Below are 25,873 nucleotides of genomic sequence, written 5' to 3' on the forward strand. Positions count from 1 at the left end.
ATCCTGTTCATTTGTTTCTTTTTCTATTTAGTTTGCCCAACTCTAGAGCCAGCTAACGTATTTTCCATTTTACAATATAAAATCACCTTCTTTTTCTAATTTCTAAATCTCTAACATGCTAAAATTCATCATTCCATTTTAGAGCCTTTCCACCGTTGCAGCCCAGCCCGAGGTTAGGGGGGGAAAAAAAATGGCGTTCAGTGAGCAGCCCAGGGGGGGACGGGGTGGTGTGGGACCCACCTCCTCGGTGGCCGAAGGCAAGTTCACTGAGGTCCAAAATGAGGGGTTATTGTAGCACTACGATTTGCTACAGACTTCTGATCATCGATTTGATTTTTTTCCTGTTGCCACGTGGCGTTATGCAGGCTCTCCGATCTGATTTTTCCTCCAATCCAACGGCAAATTTTTGCAATAAAATACTGGAAAAAATTTGGAAATTTTTTTAAAAAATACCCAAAAATTAATGAATTTTTTTCTATAAATACCAGCCTTTTTTTAATTTATCTGAAATTTGAAATTGAAAATTTTATCCGATTATGAGATATGAATAGTATTGACACGTAGGAACCCGAAAATCTTATCCGAAAATATTATCCAAATTAATTATTGAGGTAAAAAAAGTTGTAAATAAAACAAAAAAATGAATAGTAACTGCCCTTAGCAAGGACACGGTGGAAACACAAAATTGGATTTTGCAAGGGCAACCACTATTCACATGAATAGTGGCTGCCTAGCTCCCCCTTGCCATGGCTAAGGGCAAATAGGTGGAGTTGCTCTTATAAGTTCTTTGGATCCCACCTTGTGCACAGGCTTGAGCTCCTCATGAAACGGATTTTGGCATTTTTTACCCTAGCCCGAGGCTCTGTCATGCCGCTGGAGTTACTCTTATGAAAAGAAACAAACTCTTTTGTTTTTGTTTGTACTCGAGAGAAGAAGTAAACTCCTTCGGCAGGTGCACTTCCTTGTTTAGAAATTAAAAGGGAGTTTCACTAAAACACCCAAAATGGAGGTTGAAATTATAAAAAAACCCAACACCCAAAACACTTTATAAACACACCCAAAACCCATCATTATACACACTCAAAACCCATTTATAAACACACCCAAAAAGTTGACTTTGGGGTTGATTTTGGGTGTGTTTCTATGTTTAAATAGTGTTTGTGTTTTTTTATAAATACATGTCTAGGATTGAGTTTATTTATAAATTTGTAAAATTAAAAATCATATTCCTTCATCGGCAATTTACCGCATTATTATGATAGGGAACTGCTATTTTTCCCTTTAATATACCATATTAAATTGCTTAATTTAAATATTTGGAATTTAGGCTACAATAATAAAGTGATTTTTTAATAAAACAATATTCTAGATTACTCATAAAAATTTGAGTGCAAAAGAACACACAGCTTTGGTCAACTAATTTAACTCACATATGCTCGTCGGTAGTTTTAGCTAAACTTGATTAGTGAAATTAGGGTAGAAATTTATTGATTATCCATAAGAAATTCTCTTCAAATTATATTATTCTCTACAAATTTATGTTTTTCTGTGTAGAAAAAGAAGTCTCCTATTTCTATGGGAATTTTCAGAAAATTTTGTAGCTCCAAGTTCCCAATCCCGGGGATGAATGGGTGACGTGGCGTAAATCGTTTTGCAGTCACGTCCCCGTTTGTCGAAAGAAAAATAAAATAAAATAGAAACCATAGATAATTACTTTTAGAAATAAATATGTAAAAGCCGCCATTTCAAAACCCTCACTTACAAGTCTGTAATCTGCATTTTCTTTTGTTGTGGTTCTAAAGAGGGAAAGCGGAAAAAGGGTTAAACGACCGAGTGACTCAGTCAGTTCTCTAATTTTTCGAATCGAATGAGCGAATATCAGAAACCCTAATGGCTACCATGAATGCACGAATCGCATAAGCGAGGTAGGTTTCTTTTGCTTCGAATGATAGTTATCTCTGTGCATATTTTTTTTCTTTCTTCAAATATAACCACTAATCTCTCTGCGTCTTCTTTGTAAAAAGAAAATAGAGAACCCTTGGGATTGTTTTATTGTACTCCACAGAAAATATATCTCTACCAGAACCCTTGGGATTTTTTTAAAAATTCCGGACGCCTGACTGATAATGCTGGCTAATTTTAGCGTGTGGAAACCGTTTGAGGCTTAGGGTTTAGGTTTTAATGCCCAAGCCAAGGTCCTAGATAACGTCCAAAGTCCAAGACTTAAAACTTGAAACCTAAACTCTAAGCTCTAAACGGGTGCATTTGACTATCATTATAGTCACGATCAATCGGTGTATGCATTTGGACGATCGGAGCCTCCAGTCATCTGGACTCTCTCTCTCTCTCTCTCTCTCTCTCTCTCTATATATATATATATATATATATATATACTACTTCCAGCCATCTTAGTAATTCTAATTGCTCCATGTCCAAATCTTGGAGCTTACTGTATTTTGATTTGTTTTGGTTGGTATTCATGCAGCAGTGATTTTATTTTTCTTCTGAAAATCGAATTATGTTCTCTTTCTTGATTCAGTTTGACCTAAGATGTCTTTCATATGGATAGGATGGACTTTTGGTGTATTGTTGATATAGGTCATTCTTGGATGATTCAGAATTTTTTCCTTCGACGCTACACTAGCTCTTAAAATGAAACCAAAAACAACTGCTGTACCCAGAGCTCAGAAGTCCAAACCTTTTCAGGGTGATGGACCTAATTGGCTTCTTATTGCTGGTGGTGCCTTGTTAAGTACACTGTCAATTCGTCTTGGTTACAAGCTGAAGCAAGCACTTGACACAAAGCACCAGGAGAATGCTAGTAATGGTTTGAATTGTCTTTTAATATGTATAACTTTATTTCTTCAAACTGCCTGTTTCTAACTTTTGACATTGTGATCAACTTTAGGAAGTGGAAAATCCTCTGACAGAAGGAAGTGCCGTGTGCACTCAAATGTTTATTCCTTTACACAACAAAGTGATGGCAGTTGCTTTAATTGCATGTCAGGTATGATTAATACTTCATCTTTTCTCGAAAATTTCTGAGAGTTAAACCTGTTAGTTTCTGTTCAGGACTCAAAATTAGTTTTGGTCTGATGGTTGATCACCTTCATTGCCCCTTAGGGTGTTGGAGCTTGTATGATATATGATGACACGTACAACTATATTGAGAAAATAAGATAACGAGGAACTGAGTGTTCAGTTTTTGAAAGCTGCACCCTATTCTAACTTGGTTTATTTGCAAATGACAGCAGTTGAATTTTCTCCAAAGAGCAAGACTGAAAAACTTAAAAAGTGTTCTAGATTTTTGCTTGACCTAGAAGTTAATTATCTGTATGAGCAGTCTTATTGGGAAACAACTATCTGTATTAGGATTGATGCTAGTTGAGCTTGATTTGAATTGTATTATACTTGTTGCAATCTATTTGCGGTTTTCTCTTACTTTTACCAACTTTAAACATAATGTAGTTAGTGATACCATTCACTAGATAATTTCCCAGATTCTTTTAGTACAATCTTATGTGGTCTTCTCATTCAAAGACCTCGTTGACTGGGAAGTTATCTTGGCCCATTACTTTCTTCCTCATTGCATAGTTTCACTTCTTTGTAGTCTGGATGAGCCATAGCATGATAAAAAATTTGACAGTCCGTTTTTTATGATGATAATCTCGTTGTTTCATATTTGTACTGGATTTGAAATAGGAACTGAGGCCATGATGGAGATGAAGTGCCTGCCCAATGGCCAGATGCTGAGTGAATCTGATGGAGCTCTGCCTCTAGTTACAGTTCCCACCCCTGAATTTAACAAGGAGAATGGCATTGTCTGGGCATCTTCTCCTGATCGCCTTGAGTTGCCTCCAAAGCCATTCCTCCACTATTCAAACTGCTCAGATTCTCCATGTGTTTCAGAGTCTGGCTCTGACATCTTCAGTAAGCGGGATGTAATACAAAAACTAAGGCAACAATTAAAGAGAAGAGATGACATGATACTAGAGATGCAGGATCAGATTGTAGAACTGCAGAATTCACTGAATGCTCAGCTGGCACATTCAACCCATCTGCAGTCACAACTTGATTCAGCAAACAGAGACTTTTTTGATTCCGAGAGAGAAATTCAAAGGCTTCGGAAGGCAATTGCAGATCACTGTGTGGGACATGTGAGCCCCAACGGCAAATCATCGCCAGTCACTATTTGGCAACCTGAAGCAACAAATGGTCATGCAAATGGGTATCTTGATGGGGAAAGCAATTTTGATGCAACCGAAAAAGGAAGAGGGGATGGGGAGAGGGTTGAGATGCTCAAGAGGGAAGTGGGAGAATTGAAGGAGGTGATAGAAGGAAAGGAGTACTTGCTGCAGAGCTACAAGGTGCAAAAATCCGAGCTCGCTTTGAAAATCAATGAGTTGCAGCAGAGACTGGATTCTCAACTCCCCAATATTTTGTAGCCACTTTTAGTTCATGTGTATTCTTTTGCTTTTTTCTTTTTTTTCATCTTCTTTGATTTGAGGCTTCCTGCTCAGAAGCTTCGTTTTCCTCCTTCCTCTCCTTACCATACCTAGTTTAGCTTTATTTCTTGATGATAAAGTCTTTGGTGATGTAATGCAACTCGGGATGAATATGAGAGTTTGGTGTTTTGGTAGGGCCATTTTCTCGGGTTGTACTGGAAGTTACTTTTTTCAAGCAAATGTTTGAATTGCAGCGTGAAAACATTGTTATGGCATTTCGATTTTGGACTGATAAGCGAATCCTGCGAACAACTGGAGAGAAATCCAAGTTCAGACTAAACCCCCACTGATGGAAGGAAAACTGAACATGGATAAAATAATTATTTTTTTAAAGTCAATAATAATAGGAGGTAATGCTAGGGAGACCAACTTTTTTGTACCACAATTGCATACCAACTTTAAATGATCAGATGGTATGCAATTGTGGTACAAAAAAGATGTTCTCTCTAACATTACCCATAATAATAACCATTCTTCATGCTTGGAGGGACTATAAGCCTCTGATTCTTCTGACTCAAGGGCACACAATTCCAGATTTCAATAGCAGAGTACAAGTAAATTCGTAAGCTTAACCAATATACAGAACGGTAAGAAATGATCAAAATATAAAAACTTGAATCTCTCAAAGGAGAACCTCTTGTACCCACGTGCTGCTCTCTGACAGTTGCAAGAGCAACCCCGCTAACATAAAAGCTATCCATCTCCCATAGTAACTGCAGTACGTGGCTTCAATGATCTTTTCTTCTATTTGTGATTTTAATTTCAACAGGAAGCATTTTCCCCAATTTCATGCTGCACGAAATACACAACTAATCAAAGACAGGCCTCGGCCAATTCACTTTCCATGTAATGGGCTCTCCAGTTTATAAACAGACTTTCTGTCCATGATCTAGTACTATTCGCCAAGACCTCCAATGTTTAACGCGTGTTCAAATCAAACTCCCCAACTTCACGCCAGCCATCCTGCATGCCCGTGGATCCATTCTCAGTCTCTTCATCATTCAAAAAATCTTCAGATGGTTCCTTCTCATCTCTTTGCATATTATTTCCCCATCCATTTATCATCTCTTCTGGGTTCACCCCGTGTTCCTGCTCTCTCATGTCATGACCAATAGCAACATCATTGCCTTGAGACCCAAGTGCACTTGCCCTTATTGGGGCCCGAGCCAACATTTCAGCATGCGCTTGTGACTCAACCCGAGCTTGCTCTGCCTGAACGATTGCTGCCATTCGTAATTTAGCTTCCCGGCCAGCTTTCTCTCTTGAATCAAGCTCTGCTTTCAATTCCAGACACGTTCGTTTTTCTTCTTGGCAAAGTGCCTGCTCAACCATAAGTCTCTCTTCAGAACGAAATTCCCCCAAAGCTCGTTTACGAGAAATTATGTTAAAGGCTAGTGCCTGTTTCTCAAACGTTGCTGTAAACTCTGCAACTTTAGCAGATATGTTGTGATCCCACTGCTGAGAGCGAGATGGTATCAGGCCTGTTGTGTCAGAGTCAAGGATTCTGTCATCCTCCTCTGCCTCATAATCTGCCACTACATGATAAGGCAGTAACCTGCCATATGGGGAAAAAAGGTAGAAGAAATCTTCAGAAGTGCACGAATTCTCAAAAGGTCAAGCACAAGTAATTTAAATAAACACACGGAGATAAAGCTAACTACTTTCAATAAGCAACTGGGAATAATTCAAAGGAGAAGTTGGTACCACCATCTTAAAGGTAACACGGCATACAATCATAGATTCATAATTAATGTATTGGTGTATACAGAAACATCAGACTATATTGAGCTGGCAGCCATGTGATCAATCACTTCAACTAATCAGTTAGAAAAACCACAGTTCTTGATGAGATGACCAATATGCCTTCTACTTGATTTCCAGAAAAGATGGCCGTTTATAAAATAAAGCAAATTGAGGTGTCATAATGCTTCTTAAAGGCCATAATGACTTTGGATTGATATAATGGTATTCTGGACACTGTACCATGCATCCTAAACTACTCAAACGTTAACAGAACTTCCAAACAACATTTATATAACGGAATGAAATCATATCAGTGATTTCTCATCACACTAAGACACCGTAGAATGCTGACCAGTTAGGTATCTGAAATTAAGGTATATGTTCATGTGGTCTATTTAGCAAAAAGAGGCAAAAGAAAAGGTCCTCAAGAAACACAAAATGTAGAACAGAATCCATCAAAATCTTAAGGTATGTGAAATTAGCCAGCTAAACCTTTTAAATCAAGAGAAGAAAGGACAAGTCATCCCTCAGATCATGGTAAACTACAGGGGAAAAAGACTTATATGCCACCTGCAATCATATCCCAACCAACCTCTTTGACTCAAATGATATTTTATCAACTTCATGTAGCAGTATGCAGTATGCAGACTAACAGATGAAGGATAAAATAAATATAAAAAATTAAGAGTAAATGAAATTATAGCCCAAGGCTGTTACATGTTGTCTCAATTTGCTTATTCCATCTATCCTATAAGAGGCAGTAGCTGTAAAGAGTAGCTTTTACATGACATCTGACACACAAGACTCCAAGTCTTTATATTTCATTTCCTAATCTAATATTCTTCTTGCAAAAATTATACCCCTACCACTTTCAAATTAGTCCAAGGTTTGGTTCTGTTATGCAGTGGAGGATATAATGGCACGAGGCACACAACTCCTAAAAAAGAAATCATACAGAAGTTAAGAAAATTAAAATGAGTGGGAAGATTAGACACAATGTTCAATAATCCAAAAACTTATACAGAAATATCCACAAGAGATAAATCAAATCATAAAGAAAAAAATATAAGAAAAAGAAACCGTACAGAACGTACGAGAATTAAATAAGTGGGACATCAGTTTAGAAACAATGTACAATCATCCAAAAACCTATACAGAAATGTCCACAGGACTGCACAGAATATTAAATAAGTATTGAAGTATCCTTTAGCTTAGGCATGTTAAAGAACTTTCAACATAACTTCCATAGTGGTAAGTCATGTTGGTTCCTCATCCACTAACGATACCATCCTTTTGAAGAGAGAGAGGTCATGGGTTTGACTTTTAATGAAGTAGGTTGCCAAGCTCCCCAATGGTGGGAAGGGAACCTGGAAGAGGAAAACTTATGTTGCACAAGAACTGAATCAAAGAAATCAAAATACTAACTCTCTATATGGTGGGAAGACAGTATATCTTAATGAAATGCCTTGGTGGTGAAATGGTAGACACGCGAGACTCAAAATCTCGTGCTAAAGAGCCTGGAGGTTCGAGTCCTCTTCAATGCATAATATACTGTTATACAAAATACTAACTCTCTTGTGTGGATAAAAGATGAAGCACTCGAACTGAATCAAAGAGATGAAAAATTGTACAACTAGTTCCTCTTAAAAGCAAACTACAAAAATGACAGTATAGCTTTGCTGCAGTGACATGATACTGAAAAACCAGAACTACAAGGGCTATCTCATACAGTTAATTTGGCATAATGTTAATTCTACCAAATATCAAACCAAGGCATAATTATGGATATTAAGAATGCTTTTTTCTACTAATAAAAAATTTAAAAAAGAAGAAACATAGGTGTTAGTCCACGCCAAAATACGACTATGATGCATATTTCAGCAATTAGCATGTAACTCATGTAACTTAAAATGCACTGATGTAGTGCAACGTTAGGTACCTGGTACGAAGAACGAGAGGGTACATGGAACGGAAACGGGGTCGGGGTAGTTTCCATTGTACGGGATTCGAAGGGTTAAATGAATTAAGTCAGAATTTTCAAAAAAAATATTGTATGCAAAATAAGGATATATCGTATGTGTATATGTATAGATCTAAATTTGTAAAACAACGTAGAATAAAGCACACGAAGCCTACTCAGAAAATGCAACCGAAACCAAATGAAAATTGAGTTTGATATTAATGAAATGGAAACCTTAATCAGTTAAATACTTAACCTCTCGCAGGCGTCTTCGAGGGAAGAGAAGGCACGCTTGAAGTCGGGATGACAGACCCGCCAGGCGTCCTGGTACGCCATCTGTAGCTCCGCCTGGTTCCCGGGTCGGATGGCCCTCTGTTGCTGCTGTTGCTGCTGCTGCTGCTGTTGTTGGGGCTGTTGCTGAGGGTTCGCAACAGGATTTTGTTGGAGATTAGGAGCAGAATTAGGATTAGGGTTAGGGTTGGGGTTGGGGTTGGGGTTGGGGTTGGGGATAAGGTTAGGTTGGAGATTGAGGCCTCGGAGTGGGCGCAAATGGGCGTCGATGTTGGAAGGGAAACGGGAAATGGCCGCGGCCTGTTGGGCTTGTTGCTGTTGCCTTTGTAGTTGTTGTAAGAGCAATAACTGTTGCTGTTGATGTTGCTGTTGCTGTTGATGTTGATGGTGTTGATGGTGTTGCTGGTGCTGCTGCTGGTGCTGCTGCTGTAGCATTAGTTGCTGTTGGTGTTGAGCCAATGCCTTTGCCTCTTCCATCTTTCTCTCTCCCTAAAACAAAACTAATCTCCTCTTTTTATTATCTCTGCCTGTGAAGACTTCTGCTGCTTCTGCTGCTTTTTGGCTGATGATATCCTTTAACAGGCAGAGCACAGAAGGAGAGAATATGATCCCACATCCGCAAAGTCAGATCATATAGGTTAAGAAAATGTTAATCATGTAATCGACCTCAGTGGAACGCTGCCCTTCCTCACGGGACCCTCGCTATATCTAAATGAATCGGATTTGTATCTGAATCCGATCCGCGTCCGGTATAATTAACTGGGTATGAATTTCAATTTTATATATTTTTTAAATTCATTAACTTAATATATAAAAATAAGAACTAGCCTGCGCGCCAATTGATTTTTTTTTTCTCTTGTAATTCAGTTTAAAATTAAGAAAGACCAAAATGAATTCAATTGTGTCTCATGTGAATAGCAGTCATATTCTCATAGTATTTTTTATTTTATAAAAATATTATTAATTTACTATATTGCTCTCAATTAATAATTATTAGCCTCTTGACACATGCATTTGCCAATTGACCTTTTCATTTATATTTTTTTTCCATGTGCAAATATATTTTCTTTTTTACATCGTGTAAACATATAGATATTTAAAAATATAAATAAAAAAACTGAAAAGAAAAAGAAAAAAAAAATGTGGGTGGAGTGGAGTGGGGAGTAAAATGACGATTGTGGGTGGAGTGGGAGTAACTTCCTCCATATAATTACTTAGGGTGCAATTTATTTTATTTTATAATTGATCACCTAGGGCAACCTTATATAGTGAAAAATAACTAAACTCTAATCTCAAAAGACCTGGAAAAACTCTCCTAAAACAAAATCAAAACCATAAACAATTAAGGAAACAAACTAGGAAAGAATCCTTCTTTGATTAGGAGACACGTCAGCTGACTTGCACAAAATCTTTGGAGTCGTTCAACTTCCTAAAAAAATCTGGAAAAATATTGAAAACTTAGCTTTATCTCTAAGCTTTCCAAGGATATATTACACGTCACTTAGAAAAATCGGGAAGGTCTTCAAATGTTCAATCTCACATAGCAGCACAGTTCTGACAGGATTACAACTTTGGCTGTCTTGACTTGCAATTCTGGAACAATTGACTTCATAGAAAATTATGAAAATTTGACTTCAATGTCTTAGCTTTCTTCTCCAATTGGCCTTGTACTAAAACTCCTCCGAAAAGTTGATTTTCCTTCATAAACCTTCTAAGAGCGCAGAAAAGCTGAAAATAAGGAAAGTAAACTGATAAGGCTATTTTTAATCAACTTTCCCTATGTGTCTAAAAATATAAGAAATAAGGCACTTATCACTCCTGGTATAGTATTTCATGGGCTGTTAACATGTATCTTTTTTTAATAATTTTTTTTTTTGCCCGGATGATTTTTTTTAGTGATTTTTAAACGCAATAGTTAGGAACTGCTTCATTTTGACAGTTTTTTCATGATCTATACACTGGGAATGAGAAGAATTATTTTTTAGGACAAGTTGGTAGATGAACTGGCTCCCTAAAGTTGATGTTAAAACGAGTTCAAACTTTGTTAGTAATTAAATAATATATTTACCTGATTTAATTTAGTAATTATATTTTAATTATTATTTATTTAGCGAATAATTAGTATTAAATTTATTAATTAACTTCATGAATTATATTACTTAATAAATAGTAATTCAATTTTTCCTTTTTCTTTTTTCCTTTAATATTCACTAAGTAAAACATAACTACTAATCAAAGTAATTAAAAAGAGAGCTACTTAAAGGGTATTGCCACGTGGCTGAACTTTTAAAATATTATATTATTCGTAGTACAGCCGCACGGCTATAATTGAAAGACATTCTTTTGAGGTGTGTGAACACTCCTCATCGAAAATCCACAATCTTATAAAGATCTTCATAAAAAAAGCACTACGATGGTTTGGTAAATGTGGTTAACATTGAAGAGTTGGGGTAATGGGCTTGGCTATAGGCTCGGCTTTGGATTTGGCGCTAATTAATAATAATTATATTAATCAAAGACTTGAGCTTTGGTGCTCTTGGGCTTTGGAAAAATTTAATTAAGACACCCAAATGAGAATAAGCAATTAAATTTTTTCGTTTTTGACATATCCTTTCAATTTAAATTTGAATGAAATTAGGTTTGAAAATTGCATGAAATAATTTAAAATACTTAATTACTATTTATTGAGCAATTTATGAAATAATAACATATTTAAATATTTAATAAATAAATAATTATTAAAAAATAATTATTAATTAAAGTAATTCAAAAACGATAAGATATTGCTTAATTACATATATTAAATTAAGGAAGTTGGCCAAAAGAAAAAGTAAAGAAACTAATTTTATATTTTTAAAATTAATTTTTTTATAAAAATAAAAATAAATGAACACTTTTCCAGATGAAATTTCGTCGGCACATGTCTATGCCGGCAAAATTTGCTGGATTAGGTTTCCCCTAACGAAAATACCTACGCCAATGAAATTTTGTTGGGAGAGGTCTTTTAAAAAAAATAAATATAAACTTAGGATGTTTAGGTTAATTAATTTTTTAAAATTTTATTGTTAGTAATTAAATAATATATTTGCCTGCTTTAATTAGTGAAATTAGTAATTATATTTTAATTATTATTTATTTAGCGAATAATTAGTATTAAATTTATTAATTAACTTCATGAATTGTGTTACTTAATAAATATAATTCAATTTTTCGTTTTTCTTTTTTCCTTTAATATTCACTAAGTAAAACATAACTACTAATCAAAGTAATTAAAAAGAGAGCTACTTAAAGGGTATAGCCACGCGGCTGAACTTTTAAAATATTATATTATTTGTAGTACAGCCGCATGGTTATACTTTGAAGACATTCTTTTGGGGTGCCCTTTGTGAACACTCCGCATCGAAAATCCACAATCCTATAAAGGTCTTTATAAAAAAAGTACTACGATGGTTTGGTAAGTATGGTTAACATTGAAGAGTTGGGGTAATGAGCTTGGCTATAGACTCGGCTTTGGATTTGGCGCTGATTAATAATCATTATATTAATCAAAGACTTGAGCCTTGGGGCTCTTGGGCTTTGGAAAAATTTAATTAAGACACCCAAATGAGAATAAGCAATTAATTTTTTTCGTTTTTGACATATCCTTTCAATTTAAATTTGAATGAAATTAGGTTTGAAAATTGCATGAAATAATTTAAAATACTTAATTACTATTTATTGAGCAATTTATGAAATAAGTAACATATTTAAATATTCAATAAAGAAATAATAATTAAAACATAATTACTAATTAAAGTAATTCAAAAAGGATAAGATATTACTTAATTACATATATTAATGAGTAATGCTACACTTACCACATTATTATCCCACATTTCTATACTATATGATGTGACATGTCCATATCATATGTCATATCAATTAAATTAATGAAGTGTATTTTAATAAAGAAAATTAGAAAAACAGAAACTAGTATTTTACATGATGTGGTATGTACACATCAACCGCACATCATGTGGTATAAAAAATGTGGTAAGACTAGTATTACTCATTAACTTAAGGAAATTGGCCAAAATAAAAAGTAAAGAAACTAATTTTATATTTTTAAAATTAATTAAAAAAAAATGAACACTTCTCGTGACGAAATTTCACAGGTCTATACTGGCAAAATTTGCCGGATTAGGTTTCCCCTGATGAAAATACATGTGCCGACGAAAAATTTTGTCGAGGTCTTTTACAAAAAAATAAATATAAACTTAGGATGTTTAGGTTAATTAATTTTTTAAAATTTTATTGTTAGTAATTAAATAATATATTTGCATGATTTAATTAGTGAAATTAGTAATTATATTTTAATTATTATTTACTTAGCAAATAATTAGTATTAAATTTATTAATTAACTTCATGAATTATATTACTTAATAAATAGTAATTCAATTTTTCTTTTTCTTTTTTCCTTTAATATTCACTAAGTAAAACATAACTACTAATCAAAGTAATTAAAAAGAGAGCTAGATAAACGGTATAGCCGCGCGGCTGGACTTTTGAAATATTCTATTATTCAGAGTACAACCACACGACTATACTTTGAAGGCATTCTTTTGAGGTGCCCTTTGTGAACACCCCGCATCGAAAATCTACAATCCTATAAATGTCTTTATAAAAAAAGCACTACTATGGTTTTTATTTAATTTTTTTATTTTTACCAATGTCGATAATTTTTTGATATTTCTATCGAAATTTCCGTGTTTTCAGACCACTGATATTTCCAAAATCATGGATATTTAGGCCTTGGTTGTACCCTAGTTTTCAACACGTTCCCATCCCACACATAATATGCATCATCATTCGTCTATTTAACTGGGAATGAACCCTAATTATAGTAATTTGATTAAAATGTATCCAAAATTATTTGAAGAAAATCGGCCACTATCCCTAATTTTTAAACTATAAGTTCCTACAAAACCAATGTAAAGATAAACGATAAACTATTATTTAATTGGATTAATTTGATTAGAAAAACATTTAATTGGAATTTCGTAAGAAGAAAATGAAATGAAAAGGAAAATAATAAAATAATAAAAAAATCAAAGAAGTAATCTATATATATAAAGCAAAAGACAGAGAATGGTAAAACATTTAAAATACCAGAAAATGTTATTGATTAATTCAAAACATTAAGAATTGAAATTATTAATTAAATGAGGATAGTATGGTAAATTTATACTTTTATATTAAAAAATTAAAAAAAAAATCAGATAATAGATCCTATTTTTATAAAACACAACTATCCATTATCTTTTTAATTCTAAAATAAAATTATTTAAAAAAAAAAACACTCACAGCGCGTGTTGAGATGCTAGTGGAGATAATAGAAGAAAAGCCAACTGCGGCGAAGTCCCTTCTTCTTTACTCGTTAATTTTACAATTTACAAATATTGAAATAAAAGAATAAAGAAAAAGAAAATCCGAAACTCCCATTCGGAGGAAGAAAGACGGTGGCTGTCCCTCACATAACACAAATTTCTAATGCCTTGTATGCTATTTGCTCTTGTAAGCCCCAAATCGCAATTCCGTCTATCTTCTATCATCGTCTTCCTCTATCTATCGACTCTCGTCATCTGTCTGCAATAATCTATCTGACCGCTGCTACTAATATCTTGTTGTCGTCCGATAAGTAAATGCATTCATGTATAACGTATACAATTAGGGTCAGATTGTACTCTTAGAAATCCGATTCGTATTTACTAGCTCTATTCGTATATTCCAATCCAATCCCTGAGTATTGATTGCAACTCAGAACAATCAGAATCATCTGATAATTTTTGGGTATGTTGATGGATCGTCTGGTGATGGGCTGGTAATGTTGCGGGATTGAGAAATGAAGGATGGGATTGGAATCGGTTGGTGGGGTCTTGGGCTTAATTGGAGCATCCAAAAGGTCCGTCCAATTGCTGATTCAACATCCTTAGCACAGTAATAGACTAAAAGTGTGTTTGTTGTTGCTGTTGTTGTCTTGTGTATATGTATATGATATCATCACCATCACCATCACCATCATCATCATCATCATCTTCATATTGATCAATGGAGGCACTGGGCATGGGCGATTTCTGGGTCGGCGCTTGATTTTCAATTTTGGACAATGGATGAGCTCAGCCCTAGTCCTCAGTCCAAAGACTCGGCTGCCTCTTCGTGGCGTCCCAGTCAGCTCGTCTTTGGTCCCTATTCCACGCAGACGCAGAGTGAAGCTCCCAACAGCAAGTCCCAAACTTTGCGTGTCGTTGTCACAAAACCCGTAAGTATTTTTTCCCTTCTTCCTTGCAATTTTTTAAGTGGTGCCATGAGTCGTTCACTTCATTTCTTGCTCTTTGCTATAGAATTCATCTTCGGAAGCTTTTGCATCCCGCAAACTCCCGTTCATACACATACATACATGTACAATTATATATTTACAAATTGAGCTTACATTCTTATGGGTGAAGAATTAGCCTGCTAGACAACCGTGTTTTTTTTAATTTTGTTTTGGGTGGAGTGGGTGTACTGGGAAAGTTTAGGAGATGCTCTGATTCTAATAATGCCTTTCCTGGAAATGTGAGGATAGTGCGTTTCCTATCATACCAAAAAGAAAATGTAGAATGCGAAAATACAAGTGAAATAAAAAGAGAAAATAGGAAACAAACTCGCAGGGAGGAAAAGGGGTAATAATGTAGTTGAGAAGCTCAAAGGATAATCCTATGCAGAGGTTTGGCAAATTGGCAGGCATAGCAGAGATGCCATTTTAAATGCTATGCTGCTTTGTTTAAGGTGTTGAATATGGTAGGAGAGGAATTGATGAACTTTTGTGTACCTCCCATGTCCTATTCCAGTCCTGTAGTATTTTTGCTTTTAATTATGTGACGGGATACAACTACCTATGTTTCCTCTAACTTGTTATAATTGCTGAAAGGAAGTCTCAGATGCTGACTTGTAACACAATTGTTGATGCTTAAATCAGTTATCTTATGTACTAAGTACATTCCTCCCTTCACATTATTGGTCCTATATCACTCTGTTAAATTAGATTCTGTCTATCATAAAGAAAAAGGTATTCTGTCTCTCCTTCCCCCAACTACAGAAATCGTTGGTCTTATCACTCTGTCTCTCCTTTACCCCAACTGCAGAAATCTTTAGAAGGTTCTTTGTTTGTTATACTCTTTGAGTAGGTAATAAAATAAAAAGTAGGTTGGCAAATGTGTTGCACAAGTTTTGTACTCACCTTTTAATAGTATACCATTGCTACGAATAGCTGTGAATTCCGTATCTCTTTTGAGACACGGACCTTCATTTTTGGCCTTGGGTTTGATACTAATGCTGTAAATGGATCAGATTGGTTGGGTCAGGGTGCATGTGAATTTATCGAAGTAAAAAGTTTCAAGGCTGGCATGATCCTTCAACAAATTTATTTTCATTTGATAGGACTGAAAAAGTGCCAACTCTGATCTTTCACTTGATTATAACTTTTGATAAAAATGCTGAAGATTCTTGAACTATATTTAACTTTGGGTTTATATGTACCTTCCCCCAACTAGAATTGTTAATGTTATTCAGTCATATGTATCAAATAATTGCTATTTAAGGGGGAAAATTACATATTGAATTCTTTACAGAATCATGTAGGTATTCTGCTGCAGTGGTGCATTCTTTGCAAGAACCGTTTAGAATCGACTGACCATCTTTTCTTACAGTGCCCGGTGACTTTGAACCTATGGTTTTGCTTGTTTAGGGAGTTCGGAGTCAGTTGGGTCGTGTTCAGGGACTAGCAGTCTTTCTTGTTCGATATGCACAGAATCCCCAGGAACGGGAAGAAAGCCAATGTTTTATGGGTTTGTAGTGTATTGGCTGTTCTTTGGGTGGTTTGGTTAGAACGAAACAGATTAATTTTTGAGGACCGAGCAGGTCGCGAAACAGAGGAATTATGGGAGAAAGTTAGACTATGTTCTTCACTATGGACCTCGACTTCTTCAGTCTTTAGAGATATCTCCTTCAGGGTTATTTGGCTGGATTGGAAAGCAGCCATTTCCTAGCTATAGGTTGTGTGTGTGCTACTGGGGTTCTTTTGCTGGTAGCTTAGGGTTTTGTTCAGTCTAGTTGCTCTTTCTTCGTGGCCACGTTGGCCATCTCTGTATTTTATTGTCTATTGCAATAAAATTTGTTTCCTTTTCAAAAAAATGTAGGTATTCTGCTGTTATACTTAAACACAGATAGCCTCTGAGTTCTGTTTATTCCTGAGGATTGGTACCTTCAATGGGAATTCTTTTTCAGTGGCCGCATTGTTTTGATATAATTTCGTTTAGCATGTTTTGATGTATTATGTCATTGTATCTCATTCTCTGTACATGGGTATATATGTCTCAACTTGAAATTATTTGAAGAAGATTTTTGTGCTGACACAGAACATTGTATTATGCAGTTTGTGGCTAGGCTAACCAAGGACATAGTTGAAACATACCATATATGCAATCCACAGTTTAAGTATTCAGAAGAATTGAATCCAAAGAGATATTTGACCAGCCCATCAATTGGAGTACTCAACGATGGCTATGATAATGTTAACTCAGATCTTATTCTGACTGTAAACTTTGTCCTGGTCAATCTAGACATGCAGCGAAGGTGTGTTCTTATCTGTGTTTTTTCTTTTCATGCTATGTTGACTGACTTTAAAGGAACCTGTTCCTCGTTTTTGCTTCACTGCTTTGTGTTTCAAGGTAATTTTTTTTTTCAAATTTAATCCCTTATTTGATCTTGTTTTTTGGTTTTCCAAAATGGTACCAGAGCGACTTCTCTATATAGAATTATAGCATCTTGTGTGCTTCACTTCTTTTCTTTGTAATTCAGTTTAATGCTATGTTTCATAGTCCATGTGCTATTTCGTGCTGCTTAATATACATTGTTGAGCCCATTTCCTTTTAGACCAATCTTATGGTGCAATAAGTTATCTAGCGCGCTTAGCATGGTAGTATTTCAAATTTCATCAAGCCTTTGTGCTTGAAAATTCATCAAGTTTGTTCTTGTGATGTCTCACAGTTAAAAGTTAACAAAAATGGGAACATGTAGTTAATTATAAAAGAATGGCAGAGATAGCAAATGTATTCACAAATTTATGTTGTAATCTGTACTTCCCATGGTGGCCCAACATCAGACTAACTTAGACCTTGTTAGTTAGTATTTAATTTTTAGGGCTTTTCCCCTTGCTCTTTTCAGATACGTTGTCAAAGATGTTCTTGGCCATGGGACATTTGGCCAGGTTGCTAAATGCTGGGTTCCAGAGACTAACAGCTTTGTAGCTGTGAAAATCATAAAAAATCAACCAGCATATTATCAACAAGCCCTGGTTGAAGTATCCATTTTGACAACGGTAATGCTATTCTCTTTTTGCAGTCGGTCCCTCATGTTCACTTCCTTACTGTTTGCTTTACTTTTTTCTTTGCAGTTAAATAAGAAGTACGATCCTGAGGATAAGCATCACATAGTTCGTATTTATGATCACTTTGTATATCATCGTCATTTGTGCATTTGCTTTGAACTGCTGGATACGAATCTGTAAGTCACTGACACTACCTATTTAGTTGTGAGTTGAACTCAATGTAACTTGATGCACCATTTAACCCCTTAATTATTGTAATTGTTGTTTTAGTTTTTCCCCGCACATCGTTTTGACATTTTGCAGTTATTCAGGTATGAGCTTATCAAGATAAATCATTTCAGGGGACTATCCCTGACCATTGTCCAATTGTTTTCTAAACAAGTATGATAGTTCTTGCTTGTATTTGATTTTGAACATTTTGTCTCTTTGACTTTACTATATCTTAACCCTTATTTTCTCCCTTTCCCCTTTTTGGTAATATTTGCTTTAAAATAGATTCTACATGGATTGGCTCTGTTAAAAGATGCTGGGATAATTCACTGTGATCTGAAGCCAGAAAACATTCTTTTGTGCACAAGGTGAGTTACTTTTAGTGATAAATTTGGGACTATTTTTGTTATAGATCTGTTTCATTTTAATCTTTGCATATTTTCCCTTGATGCAACAGTGTTAAGCCAGCAGAAATTAAAATTATTGACTTTGGATCAGCATGTATGGAAGATCGAACTGTTTACTCCTACATTCAGGTTTGCATTACTGCATACTCCCCAGGCTTATCGAAGTCTTATCTTTCATAGAAGGGTCTCTTAGATGCTACATTTCATTTGTTCTGCAGAGTCGTTACTACAGATCTCCTGAAGTTCTTCTTGGATACCAGTATCCTTGAAAATGAATTGACGCTTTGTAATTAATTTACTAGTTATTCTGTCTCTTTGGTTTTGATCTTGATTGGGAAAAATCATAATCAAACCCATCAGCAACCTGGCTATGGGTTTCATCTAAGGTTGACCTTTTATTTTCTGTTATCAATTTTTTATTATTTATTTTTCTAAAGGTAATGTCAATGCAAGCCTGATAAGATCACATTAGTAGGCTAACAGTGTTGTTACTGCAGTCCCAACTGAACATCTGGTGTCTAAGTTGTTCCAGCTGGACCTTGGATTGCCGACTTATGGAGTTGGCTTAAGCTTTGTGACCCTTGCGACTTTGTCCTCAAAAATCATATGAGCTGCATTATTACTATCTTGCCTTTATATTCTTGATTTGTTTTGCAGGCTGCAACTTTCCTAAGAATGTCTAAACCTAGTGGTCCTGAAAATGTAGAGTGATGATTGTATCTGTAGATAATATTCTAACTTCATATTTGATGGATTAGATGTTTAAACTTGGGTCCAGTTTTTATACTCATATGTTTTTATATCGGGATTTTTGTGGTACTTAACCCCTTTCCAGATATACCACTTCTATTGATATGTGGTCCTTTGGATGTATAGTTGCTGAATTGTTTCTGGGATTGCCATTATTCCCGGGAGCTTCAGAATTTGACCTCCTAAGGCGAATGATTGAAATACTTGGGTATGCCTTTTTCTTTCGTGTTTGTAATTTAAGGAAGGGACCTAATTTCATTTATTTATTAGGTAGGATTATGATATGCATGACTTTTTACGTTTTCTTTGTTTACTTTTTTATCATTACGATTCCCCTTGTTTTCATGAAATGCTGTTTAATTAAGGGCTTATTTAGCTTTTGCAGTGGTTTTAAAAATATCCAATGAAAAATTCTGATTCTTTCCTATGAAATTAGTTCTATTGAGTATTGAATCAAGATTTCACCTGAAAGCTTTATCTCGATGCCTAATATTAATAATGCTCTTTGTTCTCCTCTTCTTTCTTTGTTATTCGTCTTATCTCAACCTTGACCTCTGACTGGAGTTTCCGTAGTTAATATTTTCTTGCCATATGAGTCCCAATCAAATAAGATTTCTCCTATTTTCTATTTGAAATCCTAACCCCAATGGTTTTCCCTAAAATTTAGACCAATAGATAATTTTTAGATTACAGTTTGTACTTTATGTCCAATTTTAGCCTCCAATTCATTATTGGCTGGGATTTCGTCTGGGAGAAGAGACCATTTAATGACTTGGGATATTGTTTAGAAACCAAAAGAGAAAAGGGGTTAGCTATGGGAAATTATTAAAAAGGAATAATGCATAGCACAGTTATTGGTTATCATTTTCTCAAAATTGATATTTTGTATGGTTGTCATATTGTAGAGGACAACCCCCTGATTGTGTACTTAAGGAGGCAAAAAACACGAGCAAGTTCTTTAAGTGCATTCGGAGTGTGCACAATGTGGAGAATGGGGAACTTTCTGCAAGTGGAAAAAGTGCTTATCAAGCACTAACAGAAGAAGAATATGAAGCTGTAAGTTTCTATAGTATAGATTTTTTTTGGAAAACGAAACTTTTGGTTAGGAGAAAAGGATCCTATAGAGAGCTAGAGAAATGAGAAACAAATGATGAACATTACACATGTATTGGTTCGATTCATCTATGAGTCTAACTCATATTTCTTTTCAAATTTCTCTGAATTTACAATGGTGGAACCATTCTAAGATTTTAGTAATTCTTGACCCCCCCCCCCTTTTTCTTTTGTTTCATAAATTATCATAATATAAATTTTGTTTTTAAAAATATTCTGAATTTTAATATTTTCTTTTTAGTTCTTATGCTTACTGGTTTCTGTTCAGAGAGAGTTGAAAAGACCATCAATCGGGAAAGAGTATTTTAATCGTATGAACCTCGAAGAAATTGTTACAAACTATCCGTATAGAAAGAACTTACCTAAGGAAGACGTGGTTAAAGGTTTGCTTTCTGCTTTTGAATATTCAAAGCTGATGAAACTGAAGCAGTTCTACTTAATGCTTAACTGCTTTCTCTTATTGAAGTTAGTAATGCTGTTGCATGATATCAAATATATGCAGAAAGTCAAATACGACTAGCTTTGGTTGATTTTTTGAAGGGACTTGTTGAGTTTGATCCTGCAAAACGCTGGTCGCCTTTTCAGGTTGCTAATTGTCATCTCTGCTACTTTATTTCTGATACACTGTAAATAATTACACGCAAATGGATTTTGAGTTGGACTTGTACCTGCAGGCTTCAAAACACCCTTTTGTTACAGGGGAACCTTTTACACGCCCTTATAAACCTCCCTTGGAGACCCCTCGCATGGTAAGTGGGCCCATTTATGAACTATTTAAATCTTTTCAAGCCACACTCAGATATCAAATGTAATTGTGCTTGGTTTCTTCTTAATTGATACATCGATTAATGTGATAGGTTTTGGCATAATCTGATATTGCTTTAGTTCGTGAGTGGATGTAATTTGTATATATATATGCTTGTTAATGAAATACGCAGGTAGTGATGAAAAGTTGATTTTAAATTGGTTTTATATTCTAGCTGTAGTTTAACATCTGTAAATATGCTTTTGAGTCTCATACTGAATGAGTGAGGATCGCCTCATCCTACATCCTGAGTTTCAGCCATACTTATGAAATTTGTACCGGAACTAGGTTGCTTATTGCAGTAGTTATTGGCTGTGTTAGAAGTTCCGCAGGATATAATACTAACCTGCTTTTCTTTATCTCTCTTCTTCTTTGTCTTTGACCTCCTTGTCCTCTTATTTTCCCTTAGCCTGTTGCTCAAAACATAAGGGTGGATCATCACCCTGGTGGGGGCCATTGGTTTGCTGCTGGTCTCTCTCCTAATGTAAGCTTGCTGCTCCTAAAAATATGCCATCGCTTTTATTTTTAGCTTGTCTATAATAATCATCTCAGCTATAACTGTACTTTGATTCTTCAGATTCCAGGCAGAAATAGAGTCTCCATGCATAGCAGCCCGCATTTTCAGATGGTGCCATATGCACATGCTAATAGCTACGGCAGTGTAGGAAGCCATGGTAGTTATAATGATGGTACTGGACTAGGAAGCAGCTATGGAAGTTATGGAGATACTAGTAATGTGTTCGCTTATTATTCTCCAGTTGGCCCATCTGGGATGAACATGCATGCACAAGGCAATGTGCCGATGCTCGGAAGTAGCCCGGATGCAAGACGGAGGATTATTCAATATTCACATGGAAATGGACTTGGTATGAGTCCTTCGGCAGGAAGTTTTGCTCCTCTGCCACTGGGCACTAGTCCTTCACAATTTACTCCACCAAGCTCCTACAGTCAAGTTTCTGCCGGCTCGCCAGGACATTATGGTCCCACTTCTCCAGCAAGAGGCAGTTGTCATGGTTCACCTTTAGGAAAGATGGCAGCAGTTAGCCAGTTTAATAGACGAAAAAGCTGGGGATATCCTGGAGGTTCTCAAACTCAAGAGAGTTCATCTTCACACTGGCAAGGGCAAGCAACTGACGGCACCAGTTCTAACCAAGCTGAGGGGAACTCTCAAATACTAGGTAGTTCACCATCACATCTGCATTTAAGCGCTAATGCTGGAAGCTGGAAGCAGCAGCGGGGAGGCAGTGGTATTTCTCCTGGTTACTTAGGCATTCAGAGCATGCCAGCTTCCTTCACAGTTGGTTCCAATATGCAATTCCCAAATACCACGGGAGTGGCTCATGAAAAGCCCGAGGCTAGCCTGTCATTGCCTGATCCTGGGGATTGGGATCCCAATTATAGGTAAGTGGGCAGTATATCTTCTAAGGGGTTTTAGTAGCAAGCCCAAAAAAGGAACACTATTTTAGCAATAAACCTCTAATGGTTTAATACTTATTTCTAAGCCCTCATCTTTTTCCATTTTAAGACTGGCCTTTCCGGGTAAAAGTTTTATTATAATCCCCATTTAGGGCCTAAGAATAAATTTTTTTTTTTTTGGTAACTAAAAGTTAAAAATTGACAGTGTTTTTACTAAGTTTCCCATCTTTTAGTCGCTACAAAGATATGATTCCTATGAGTGTGCTGCATGCTTTTCTTTCATTAATAGATGTTTGCAGTCAAAATTTAGGTATCAAGCATACAGAGAACTTTATTTGTGAGCCTCAATAAGAGTAGGACCCTAAATGATGATGGTTTTATGACTCACCCAATTTTAGCCTTTCGCTGACCCCTTTCTGAGTTTGTAAAGGCGCTAGACCAGATAACTCAAAGATGTAGGGCCAACTGTTAGTTCCATGAAGCTTACTGCATGGTTGGGGAATGACCATAGCCTGGGTTCTCTTCATTGTATGTAATTCACTGTGACATATAAGATCTCCTACCATATAATTAAGCCAGTCATGGTAATCTTTGACTTTTTCAACAACATGCATCTTAATCAAGAATGATATAGTATAAAGTTATTGCATTGTTTCCATGGTTCAGCAAACCTTATATTGGTTTATCCATAGATAATTTTGACAATAATGGGAGTTTCTACTACGTAGCAAGAATGTTAAAGTTGAATGCCAATTTCATTGCTAACCATTCGTTGGGCTTCCTCATTGGTTTTCATCTAGGCTCAACTCTAGCAGTTGGTTTACTTGTTGAATTCTTGAATCAACCTCATATTTCTTCTGAATTTAATATGCATTCTTCTTTCTTCTGTCTTTCCATTCTCATTCCAGCGATGAACTTCTTCTACAAGAAGATGGTTCAGATGTAAGCTGCTTTACTACTGAGTTCAGCCAAGGCATGCATCTTAATTCTGCAGAAAAATTGGTTGGGGCGGGAAGATTTAATCGTGTGTCAAATACAAGCGCAGCCCTATCCTTTCAAAGGTAAGTTGTATCGTCTATCTATCAAGCTTATTCACTTACTTAGTCTGAAATTACTTGAGCAAGTTTATGTATACAAGTATTTACCACATGACTGATGCAGTCTGTAGAGTCTGCAATAACACTAACTCATGTGGATTGATCTGCAATGAGATAATTAATTGCCTTGTTTTCCTCAGCTGAAAATTATATGTATACAAGTATATTGCAAATAACTGATGTAGTATTCGGTATTCTTTTAAAATGTGGGGATGGATCTGCAACAATATATTCAAATGTTTCCTCCTGCAAAATGCTTTACTGTGCTATTTGCTATTAATGGAGGTTTCTAATGATGAACAAGTTTCCTAATGAGAAGAGGCAGAATGTTACAGTTGACACATTTCCGTACTTGTCTTTGGAATAGAGTTCTTTCTTCTCCTATTCTTATTTCTTTGGTCCCTCTGCATATTGATTACAATTGTCTACCATCTCTTCAGACAAAATGGGCCCATTCAATCGTATTCACATGCAGAGGTGGGTAGCCCTCCTTCAACTAATGAACCACTTGCTGGATACACACGCTTGCCAAAACCTTCTCATTTTCCACATATATCACAAAATTCTCCGAGCCGGTTGGGACAGCAATATCAGCGGTCCAGTCAAGGAAGACCCACCAATTCTCGTGGTGGTGATTGGAATCATATGAAGGTGCAGGCTTCTCCTCCCAATTTTAATTCTGGTGGCCCACTTTCTCCGGGAAATAGCTCATTCAGCAACGGCATGTCATGGGGTACATTCTGACTTCACATCATAAGCCATTCTACCCTCCATTTTCCTTTGTCTGCTATCATCCTAGTAAACAAAATCTGTCAAAATATATAATGTGTTTATGGGAGAAGGGGGATTGAATGGAGGGTTGGGGAGCTGAGAACATTTAAACTAATTGTGGCACTCTATTGTAGGGCGTAGAGCCAGTCATCCTGTCACTAGCATTCCACCTGCATCCCGAGGAAGAAAGGACTATGGAAGGATTGCCTAATGTTGGAATTAGTTTTTTACTGTGAACAATCAGATCCTCAGAGTTGGCAAGAACATTGTACAACTTGTACTCAATAGTTCACATGGGTAGTGGGCTCATGCTATGAAAATCCACATACAGATCATGCTCATTCATTGTGCTTGCACAATATAATTTGTGGCTAATGATTCTCTTTGTCTTGTTACATTTCATGCAATTAGTATTGCTTTCCTCAATGGCTTTAGTCTTCTCATATGTTTATCAAATGCCAGAAATTTAATTTAGATATCGTGCTGCTTCTGAAATGGATTTTTATGTGTTTGAAGGAATTTAACCTAGTTATTGAGATAAACTACAGCAGCTGAAAAGAATTTCAAGAGTTCGTGTAAATTGATGAATGAAGTTCAGAATTTACCATGGGTTGTTGGGGTGTAAATTTGATCTCTCTCTCTCTCTCTCTCTCCCTCCCCCCCACCCCCAAAAAAAAGAAAAAAAAGAAAAAGAAAGAGTCCAAGGTTAACTAGAGGTTTCTGTGAGACTAGCTCGCTAAATCAGCGTTGTAAGTAAGTTAAGCTGAAATTTGTTTTTAATTATATATATAGATATATAATATGAACAATGCTGAGGATTTGTTCAGTTTGAGCAAAGGAGATGTGTAAGAAGCTTAGAATTTAGTAATTCATGTTGTGCAAAATTGTGAAAGAACAGTGTTGTAATGCAGTGGCATAATAGTGCTAACTTATGTATTTATTAAACTTTAAGTGGTTACTGGTTCGTTCGTTGTTTGAATAATAGTGACTATTATTCATTTTTTTATTCATAAGAGTATTATTCCTTTGGTGGATACGTTTCTTTTCCTGTATTATCTGTTAAATGGTTCTGATATTCAGTTCTTATCAAATTGACCACGATGCATTTGAATGTTTTTTTCCCTTCGTATTACACCTGCTTCATAAGCTGGGCTCCAGCCAGGTCCCAATAATCTGGGAGACTTGCTGCAGAACGACGACTGTAGCAAGACACCAATACTTCCTTTGCATCAATAAGATTTTATTCTTGTTTAGCATTTCCCGCTTGTTAATCTCATATTTGCATATGAAGATAAATACAATTATTATTTAGTTTTTTTTTCTTTCTCTGGTGTTGTTTAGTTGAATGACTCTGTTTATAACTTAAACTAGTTGTATTTTACATAAGAGTGTTGTAGT

The 25,873-nt window shown here is 35.7% G+C and overlaps 3 protein-coding genes across 10 annotated transcripts; 2 read left to right on the forward strand and 1 right to left on the reverse strand.

The window, feature by feature from the left end:
- The first annotated feature begins 1,756 nt into the window (after window positions 1-1,756).
- On the forward strand, window positions 1,757-4,645 carry LOC103333469 (uncharacterized). 7 transcript variants are annotated; one of them, XM_008236298.2, is made up of 4 exons: window positions 1,757-1,925; window positions 2,619-2,821; window positions 2,909-3,007; window positions 3,703-4,645. In XM_008236298.2, exons 2-4 carry the CDS (start codon window positions 2,653-2,655, stop codon window positions 4,443-4,445), a joined length of 1,011 nt encoding a protein of 336 aa, XP_008234520.1. In that variant the 5' UTR covers window positions 1,757-1,925; window positions 2,619-2,652; the 3' UTR covers window positions 4,446-4,645. The 7 variants fall into 7 exon arrangements, with proteins under 7 accessions (XP_008234520.1, XP_008234519.1, XP_008234517.1 ...); XM_008236297.2 differs by having other exon boundaries at window positions 1,769-1,925; window positions 2,570-2,821; XM_008236295.3 differs by having other exon boundaries at window positions 1,771-1,925; window positions 2,570-2,827.
- A 364-nt stretch (window positions 4,646-5,009) lies between these two features.
- On the reverse strand, window positions 5,010-9,105 carry LOC103333468 (mediator of RNA polymerase II transcription subunit-like protein). Its single transcript, XM_089052481.1, has 2 exons — window positions 8,465-9,105; window positions 5,010-6,060 (listed from the first exon to the last, which is right to left on the reverse strand). Exons 1-2 carry the CDS (start codon window positions 8,974-8,976, stop codon window positions 5,424-5,426), a joined length of 1,149 nt encoding a protein of 382 aa, XP_088908607.1. The 5' UTR covers window positions 8,977-9,105; the 3' UTR covers window positions 5,010-5,423.
- A 4,832-nt stretch (window positions 9,106-13,937) lies between these two features.
- Window positions 13,938-25,080, forward strand: YAK1 (YAK1-like protein 1). Of its 2 annotated transcripts, none has more exons than XM_089051782.1 (18): window positions 13,938-14,798; window positions 16,953-17,152; window positions 17,744-17,897; window positions 17,973-18,082; window positions 18,218-18,287; window positions 18,402-18,484; window positions 18,574-18,652; window positions 18,742-18,782; window positions 19,359-19,481; window positions 20,179-20,329; window positions 20,655-20,769; window positions 20,889-20,971; window positions 21,061-21,135; window positions 21,601-21,675; window positions 21,769-22,592; window positions 23,516-23,668; window positions 24,145-24,437; window positions 24,992-25,080. In XM_089051782.1, the coding sequence occupies exons 1-18, from the start codon at window positions 14,646-14,648 to the stop codon at window positions 24,997-24,999; spliced, it is 2,790 nt and encodes a 929-aa protein (XP_088907908.1). In that variant the 5' UTR covers window positions 13,938-14,645; the 3' UTR covers window positions 25,000-25,080. The 2 variants fall into 2 exon arrangements, with proteins under 2 accessions (XP_088907908.1, XP_008234514.2); XM_008236292.2 differs by lacking the exon at window positions 24,992-25,080 and adding an exon at window positions 24,610-24,901.
- Window positions 25,081-25,873: the final 793 nt, after the last annotated feature.

This window comes from Prunus mume, linkage group LG5 (assembly GCF_029339155.1).
Source record: "Prunus mume cultivar Tortuosa linkage group LG5, ASM2933915v1, whole genome shotgun sequence".
NCBI lineage: Eukaryota > Viridiplantae > Streptophyta > Magnoliopsida > Rosales > Rosaceae > Prunus > Prunus mume.